The following is a 9,498-nucleotide window of genomic DNA, read 5'->3' on the forward strand; positions in this document are numbered from 1 at the left end:
GACACAAAGTAAGAATATAAAAAAAATAGAGTGATAAAATATATATAAAGAATAGATGAATTCTTTCAAGACTATGTGCTATGGTTTGTAAAACACAACATATTCTAAACGATTTACTTCTTATCTGTTTCGCATCGTATCTTCGCAATGACAACCAACGACTAGATGCTGTTTGAGTTGTCTCGCTTTTATCAAGCAATTTGTGTCAAATAAATCGTAAACAGTGAATACAGCTAACATATGAATTGAATATATTATTCATGCTTTATCAAAAAGTAATATCATGGTAATTTAAAGACATAACAAAAGATATGTTAAAGAGTAAATTGTTTTTAAGGCAGTTTGCTATTCAAACTTCTTCTGTAAAAATCAAAAGCATGTTTGTGTGTGAAAAGAAAGAGAATAAAGCAAGTATTTTATAAGATTTTTTTTTAATTATTGGTATAATATCAAAATCACCACTTGTATTAATACTTAAAGCCAATAGTTTCGTGTGAATGATTGATCATTGCTTGTTAACGTCCAGTGGAAAATACTTCATGTATATTTAGGGAGATAACAAATTAACAATTCATACGATAGATTTGTTTAGGGTAGGTCGACGGGAATGAAGGACGAGACATTTGTAATTCCACAGGAAAATGGGGGAATGGTTACAGTCTTGTTGCCACCGTCTATTTACGGACCAATCACCGAGTTGTGTGAATGGTTCTTTTACTTATAGAAACCGCAATATCCAAGCGTCCTTAATTAACAACGCATGTATTTTCTGTCCCGATTCCCCCTCGCTGTTGTTCAATTTGTACACATTCTCACAGCCAAACAGATTTCCCACTTTTGTGTTATATTGTCAGAACAGGTGTGACCATATTTTTGTATATCCCAGTAAAAATTTTGGATGACCAATCTTTATAAGTCTAGTCCATGGAAATAATGCATATTGTTGGTTTCAATTCACACTTCTATCGGATGATGAAGACAAGTTGAATGTAGGAGACGATATAAGAGAATAAAAAGGTTATATCGATATTCAATGAGATAACACAACTTCAATGGTATATTTAAACGTGTAATAGAAATTTAAAATCCCTTAGTTAATCATTAAACTATTTCTAATATTAACATCTTTTATTTATGTTTCATTGTCCAATTTGAATGTTACATGTCATGGGTCATAGTCACAGTCATCATCACATCGTAATATTGTTGAACTGATTGTATCAAAGCTGCACGGTATTGTTCGACTGATTGTATCTACCTATTTTGGTATTGTTTTTCTAACGTCTTATGTTTGTGAACATTTTATTATTTAGTTATATAGTATGGTCTTCTCTGATATATAGGTTGCTAAGGTATGCATTCAGCATATTATACATCTGGATATTACATATAACTATTGTGAGTGACATATACTTGGTGTAATTCAGGCAAAAGGTAACAATACAGTTTGTTTTTAATCTTAAATGAATTAGAAATGAATTTAAAAATGGTATGAAAATAAGATATGGTAAGATTGCCAATAATACATCTCTTCACAAGAAACCAAATGACAGACAAATTAACAACTATATAGTTCACTGTACAGCCTTTAACAATGAGAAAAGCCCATAACGCATAGTCAGCTATTAAATGCCCCGAATTTACAAATATAAAAAACAATTCAAATGAGAAAACTATATTGGACTAATTTTTATACAAAATAATGTATCAAAAACAAATATGTAAAATGTAATACATCAACAAACAACAACCACTGAATTACAGGCTTCTGACTTTGGACAGGCACATACATACAGAACATGTATATTTTTTTTTTATATCAATACTAAGCTTTTCCAATAAGACAAATTTACTCGCTGAACTGTTTCAACATTTTGTTTGAAGACGGTGAACAAATTTCAAAATCACATAGGAAAAAGACACGAAAAATGAGTGGAGGACCGAAGTTATTGAGTTCTTGTGAAATGTCTTTGGGTTATTATTATAAATAAATCAGAGAGTTAAATGATTTGAAAAATATTTCAGATAAAAATGACGCAGTCTGAAAAGTTCTGCAAGCCATGTTCAAGAAGTGGGAGGTCATCCGTTGCTGTAAAACACTGTCATGACTGCGAAGAAACGTTGTGTTCCGAATGCTTCCAAGTCCATGCTACGTTTAAACCTCTGCTCACTCACCGCATCACAGACATTGATGGAACTGACGCACATGCGTTTTTGAGGAGTAGATTCTGCATAGAACATCCGGGTTCCAAAATGGAATATTATTGTACCGCGCATGCGTGTCTTTGCTGCAAGTCGTGCATAGGAGACGGACATAGCAGGTGTGGCAAAGTAAAACCAGTCGATGTTGCTTCGAAAGGCGTGAAAAAATCCGAAGAGTTTAATGATTTTGTAAAGTCAATTGCCATGATGAAAAAAACGGTATACCAGCTTAAGGAGAAAACACAACAAGACAAAGAAGATCTGTCTGACAACAAGGCTAAAATAAAGAAACGGATTCGAAAATTTAAATCAAACATTATTAAACACATTGATAGTGTTGAAACAGAACTGATGGTGGAAGTTGACTCGGTGTTTTCATCTATTATATCGAACGCTGAAAATGAGGTAAATATAATTGATCAACAAGCGGAGCACGTTAACGAAATGTGCAATCAGTACGAATATCTCGAAAAGAATGGAACAGATAGCGATCTATTCGTTGTTCTAAATTCTAATTCGAAAACTATTGCGAAAAATCTAGAGGATCTCAAAGTAGCTTTGACATCACGTGCGCAAACGGAGGTCTCTTTTCAAAAATCAAATTTGATATCTGAAATTAACTCTCTTGGAACAATAACTGTTGAAACTATAAATGAAGAAGGTTGTTATACTTATGAATGTGGTTTTGCCACGGACAATATTGGCAAGCGCCGACAAAACTACGTGCCTACGAGATTTAAGTTGGATAAAACATTTGAGGTGAGTGAAAACAATGCTGAGATTGAGGTAACGGGGATTGGAGTTACACGAAATGACCGTTTAATTCTCTGTAACAAGCTCAGTTCTAAGTTGATGATTTATTCCAGTAAAATACAGTATCTCTCCGAACTAGCACTAACAGGTAAACCATGGGATATAACAATCGTACCGAATTCGGACGAAGCATGGTTAACCATTCCGGAAAGCAGTTGTATTCAGCATGTAGATGCGGATTCTATGAATGTCGATCCACCAATTAAAGTTCCTAAATGTTATGGAATAACTTTGGTAGACGATAATATTGCATTGGGGCGATGGGGCGAGGTTGTCATTATCAACAAGGAAGGGGGTCGTATCAAACAACTGGAATTCGGAAAGGGAATAATACACAGCCTCGCTTCCGGTATCAACGGGACCATCTACTGCTGCGAGGGTGAAGACGGGATGTTCCGATGTGTTAGACTCCTAGATGGAAAAGTCATGTTTACGTATAATTCCGAGGATTTCCGATGGCCAGTTAACATGGCAACTGACGTGCAGGATAATATATACCTGCTCGGAATGAAGTCTCATAACCTGCACCGCCTGCTTCCTAAAGGAAAATTTCATAAAGAAATGTTGACGGAGAGTGACGAACTAAACTTTCCAAGATGCATTGCGTTCAATAAAAACTATTCGAAATTATACATTTCAAATGATCTAGGGAAATCTATTTCTGTTTTCTCTTGTAAATATATTTGATTTTCTTTCCCAGCAAGATTTTAAAATAAATTTTGTGAAATAATCAGATATTTCTCCTCATCTTTTATATACATGTGTTTCTGTAACCTAATATTAATGTTGACTACACAGTCTTTTTATATTTTAGTGTCAGCTTTTTCAATTACTTCTACATACAAAAATAAGGAGATGTGGTATTATATCTAATGAGACAACTATCCACAAAAGTTCAAATGAAGTGGATTTAAGCAATTATAGACAACCGTACGGCTTTCAACAATGATACAGAAGGCCATACGGTCGGCTATAAAAGGTCCCGAGGGTGTTAAATATAACAAAACTATTAACAAAACCAAATATGACCCAACAACAACCACTGAACTACAGGGTTCTGACTTCAATTTGTTTTGCTATTGGTTCAAATTGTAAATGGTCTCCAAGTTTAGGCGAATTATAACCATTTTTAACATATTTGATTTTCAGCTCTAACCATTGTCTTCTGCCAGCGACGTTTATGTAAGAAATCGAACTTTGACTTTGAATAATGTGAAAACCACACAAACATTCTTTTTCTTAATGTTTGCCGTGCAGTAATCACCTTTACTGTTTATTATTATCAAATGTCCACTATAAGATAACGACAGCTGTATATAGCCTTGACATTCATCATTTTCCCACTTTTTTGTGAGATAAACACCTGAATATTCCGCGATTTCAATTGCAGTTAAATCCAGTTTCGATTCCGATATTAATATTTTTAAGTAAAATAATTTGGGTTTTCTACGCCCTCTAGCAATAGGCTGGCAATTGAATGTTATTATTTCTCCTCGATTAATTGGTCTGTTCAAAGTACACGATGTCCATGGGTTTGGATGGACCAAGCTTATTTTTGTAGGAGAGAAAAACAGTATTCTAACCAAATCACTAGTAATGGCGTCACTTCCATTTCTTGATATGACGTTAACATCCATGTTTTCATGAATTTTATAATCTTTGTAACCACCAATTTTCACTGGAAAAAAATATAGATTGCATTTAACTATTTATTTAGACTCCATAGTTTTATTGTTAAAGCATATATATTTATATGTATAGAATGTCAGTCGCTTTCCAACCCCACCATGCCATAAATTTAACAAACGTTACTCAATCATTCATTTTTTCAAAAAAAGCGTGATGGAAAAGCAATCTTTAACAACTTATTGAGGAATGCAGTTTAAGGATTCAAAAACTGCCTGATGGATCATTGCATATGTCAAAATGTTTACTCTTATCCCAAAAACGTTCTGCAGTTATTCTACGATAAAACAACACACTGCTCCTTGTTGAAGGTCGTAACTGTACTTGCTAACATCATTTACGTCTTTGGTCCATGGTGATGGTAGTCTTTTGGGAAACTCATACCATTTCTTCTTGATAGATACATACGAAACGCTGAGGTGTCAAAAATATTATGAACTATAGAAAAGTATATTGCTTACCTATTTCAACAGAAACCGTGCCATACACTATTTCAAAGACAATCCAAGCGCCTCTATTTCTTTTCACGTTGGCAAAGCGCTTGCCTGTAGTAGCTGAGTGTAAAGTCAGAGTATCGCCATCTTGTCTTTTACCGCGCTTGATCGAAACAAATATTGGTGAAACGTTCGAGAGTGTTATGCTACTTATTTGTGAAATTATATCAGCTCCATGCACATGTTTTCTGAGGTTACCAAAGAAAATTGGGTCGATCTGGATTACACCAAACCGTATCTCACCACTTCCAGATAATTGGACAGTGATCTTATCGCCCTGGTTGACAGGCAAGTTTGTAAACGACAAACCACCAGAATAAATTGGCTCCCACGTCACTGCTAAGCCTTTGCCAACGACTGTCAAATTCTCACCATGTTCTTCAAACCTAATTTCTAAAATAATACATGAATATGAAAAAGGCGAAAATGAATCAATGGCAATTGGAAACAAACCAAAAACACCAAAAGATCAAATTAAAAATGGTTTCATAAGCCTCAGCTACTGTGTTACTACCTAATTTATTTATGACGATTACACATTGTCTTTTAGAACATAGCGTCCTATCTTATCTCAGTTTTACTAGTACTTTTCTTTAAAAAAAAATATGTTAATAATTAAAAAAATGGCGGATTCCGAAACGCACTTTTTTTTATTTAAATTTATTGTCAATGCCCAACTTTCATATTCGTTTGTAAGTAAACAGTAAATCAAAAAGAGTGAACGATTCATAGTCCATTTATACAACTGATCACAACTGTATCTTCAAGTGACGGCTCGGTAACGAGTTACGAAGTAAGAACCAGTGCGGTATACATGTACAAAATTTAATTGCACTCCATAAAATCAGTTCAAAGTATTTTAAACATTAGTCATATATTACCGTTGAATGTTTTGATTATTAGGAATTACTCTCCATCTTTATATTTTTGTCTGATGAGTGCATTTACATTTCATCAAAATGATAACATCGAAATATTTTATATGAATTTCAAATTTACCTTCTGTTAAAACCATTTTAAAATTCAACCTTCCATTTAAAGTTTCGTGTCGACAACCGAGTCATTAATTCAAAAATAACGTGTTAAGTGATCCTATTATAGAAAACAATAGAGTTACTCATTTATAAAGATTAGTATTGCAACAGTTACCATGCATTAAGTTTTATTTGCGGTAATGTGAAACTTCACCATGTTCTTCAGTTCAAATATTTTTTTCATCGTGACAAAGTGTACTTCGGTCAACGCTTTTACACCCCAACGAATTTACAAAAAGAAGCAACTTGATTCTTAAATGAATATGTGTCTTAAATTTCAAGTTCATGTGACCACAATGCAACTTCACGGTTAACCGCCATGAACCAAAACCTTTATCAGCGAAACGAGACGTGCACACGAACAGAGCAATGTACACACAGGAAACAAAATGTCCGCTTCCCAGTATAGCATGGCATATAAACATTCTGATAAACTATTTACTAGTTAGGGGACTTTTGTATAGTAAGGACACATTTACTAAGGAATAAGATAGTTTTTGCTGTAATATTTTGCACTCAAATAACAAGAGGCTCTCAAGAGCCTGAATCGCTCACCTGAATTTTTTTGGTTTAATCTCTCATCAATGATTATTTTGGCTTTTCAATTTATTTAAATGTTCTTTAAATCGTCCTATTCTCTTCAAAAGCCAAAAAAAAATCAATTTCTCCTATGTTCTATTTTAGCCATAGGAGCTATGTTTCTTGACATACAAGGAAATGAAATATAAAATGTATACTAGATACTCTGAAACTCTGAAACTCATTTAGCCTAAGTTTAGCTGAAATTGATACAGCAGTTTCAAAGGAGAAGATTTTTAAAAGTAAGTCAACATGATGAACAAATTGTGAAAAAAGTTTTTAAAGGGCAATAACTCCTTAAGAGGTCAATTGACAATTTTGGTCAAATTGACTTATTTGTAGATCTTACTTTGCTGATCATTTTTGCCGTTTACAGTTTATCTTTATCTATAATAATATTCAAGATAATGACCAAAAACTGCAAAATTTCCTTAAAATTACCAATTAAGTGGCAGCAACCCAACAATGGTTTGTTTGATTCATCTGAAAATTTCAGGGCTGATTGATCTTAACCTAATGAACATTTTTACCCATGTCAGATTTGCTCTAAATGCTTTCGTTTTTGAGATATAAGCCAAAAACTGCATTTGACCCCTATGTTCTATTTTAAGTAACGGCGGCCATGTTTTTTGACGGATCAAAAATCTAAGCACACACACTTTGTGCAGGATAATCTAAAGAACAATCATGCTAAGTTTCATCCAAATCCATTCTGTAGTTTCAGAGGAGAAGATTTTTTAAAGTTAGCAAATATGATGAACAAATTGTGAAAAATTGCCATTAAAGGACAATAACCCCTTAAGGGATCAATTGACAATTTTGGTCATTTTAACTTATTTGTAGATCTTACTTTGCTGATCATTTTTGCTGTTTACAGTTTATCTTTATCTATAATAATATTCAAGATAATGACCAAAAACTGCAAAATTTCCTTAAAATTACCAATTAAGTGGCAGCAACCCAACAATGGTTTGTTTGATTCATCTGAAAATTTCAGGGCTGATAGATCTTGACCTAATGAACAATTTTACCCATGTCAGATTTGCTCTAAATGCTTTCGTTTTTGAGATATAAGCCAAAAACTGCATTTGACCCCTATGTTCTATTTTAAGTAACGGCGGCCATGTTTTTTGACGGATCAAACATCGAAGCGCACACTTTGTGCAGGATACTCTAAGGAACAATCATGCTAAGTTTCATTCAAATCCATTCAGTAGTTTCAGAGGAGAAGATTTTTTAAAGTTAGCAAATATGATGAACAAATTGTGAAAAATTGCCATTAAAGGACAATAACCCCTAAAGGGGTCAATTGACAATTTTGGTCATATTAACTTATTTGTATATCTTACTTTGCTGATCATTTTTGCTGTTTACAGTTTATCTTTATCTATAATAATATTCAAGATAATGACCAAAAACTGCAAAATTTCCTTAAAATTACCAATTAAGTGGCAGCAACCCAACAATGGTTTGTTTGATTCATCTGAAAATTTCAGGGCTGATAGATCTTGACCTAATGAACATTTTTACCCATGTCAGATTTGCTCTAAATGCTTTCGTTTTTGAGATATAAGCCAAAAACTGCATTTGACCCCTATGTTCTATTTTAAGTAACGGCGGCCATGTTTTTTGACGGATCAAAAATCGAAGCGCACACTTTGTGCAGGATACTCTAAGGAACAATCATGCTAAGTTTCATTCAAATCCATTCAGTAGTTTCAGAGGAGAAGATGTTTGAAAAATTGTTAACGACGACAGACGACGACGACGACGACGACGACGACGACGACGACGGACGCCAAGTGATAAGAAAAGCTCACATGGCCTTTTAGGCCAGGTGAGCTAAAAATAACGCCTGCTACCCTCATCGACAAGAAAAAGAGAGAGAGGTAATGTCAGTCCGGATACGGAATAACCCTTTCAGATTCCGGAGTGATATAGATACCAGACTGTGAACTAGCAACCATTATTTATAACAAAAATATGTATATAACACTAGTAATCTATTATAAGTTAATGAACGATGAGTATTGTAAAATTTCAAAACAGGAAAATAATTATGAATTATTTACAGAGTATATGTAGCTTAAACATCTGCAGCTGGTTTTGTGGAAAATATCAACCAGACAGCAGCGGAACAAAGAAAAGACGAGAGCAATTTCTAAGCAAGAAGCGAAGCTCATAAACGTCCATTGGAATACTTTATAAAAGAGGGACGAAAGATACCAGAGGGACAGTCAAACTCATAAATCGAAAATAAACTGACAACGCCATGGCTAAAAATGAACAGGACAAACAGACAAACAATAGTACACATGACACAACATAGAAAACTAAAGAATGAACAACACGAACCCCACCAAAAACTAGGGGTGATTTTAGGTGCTCCGGAAGGGTAAGCAGATCCTGCTCCACATGTGGTACCCGTCGTGTTGCTTGTAAGATAACAAATCCGGTAAATAGTCTCATTCGGTAGGTCACATTTATGAAAGGGAAGGGGACTGTAGTAACGACGACATTTATAAAATGAAGAAAAAAACAGTTGCTTTACGTTAATTTGCCGATTTGTGATTCAAATGACTGAAAGCGAGTTGTAACGAATACAGCAGATACATAGTGACACACATATAAGTACACTGAGACACTTCATCAAAGTTATTTAAAATTTTATTTTCACTTTAATTTTTTTT

General features: G+C 34.0%; 1 protein-coding gene across 1 annotated transcript; it reads left to right on the forward strand.

The window, feature by feature from the left end:
- The first annotated feature begins 1,330 nt into the window (after nucleotides 1-1,330).
- Nucleotides 1,331-3,707, forward strand: LOC134719688 (E3 ubiquitin-protein ligase TRIM36-like). The gene is made up of 2 exons (XM_063582661.1): nucleotides 1,331-1,434; nucleotides 2,026-3,707. Exon 2 carries the CDS (start codon nucleotides 2,032-2,034, stop codon nucleotides 3,700-3,702), a length of 1,671 nt encoding a protein of 556 aa, XP_063438731.1. The 5' UTR covers nucleotides 1,331-1,434; nucleotides 2,026-2,031; the 3' UTR covers nucleotides 3,703-3,707.
- Nucleotides 3,708-9,498: the final 5,791 nt, after the last annotated feature.

This window comes from Mytilus trossulus, chromosome 5 (assembly GCF_036588685.1).
Source record: "Mytilus trossulus isolate FHL-02 chromosome 5, PNRI_Mtr1.1.1.hap1, whole genome shotgun sequence".
In the NCBI taxonomy this organism is placed as follows: Eukaryota; Metazoa; Mollusca; class Bivalvia; order Mytilida; family Mytilidae; genus Mytilus; species Mytilus trossulus.

Coding starts and splice junctions, on each gene's coding strand:
- LOC134719688 (XM_063582661.1), top strand. CDS start 2,032: ATGACGCAGTCTGAAAAGTTCTGCAAGCCATGTTCAAGAAGTGGGAGG.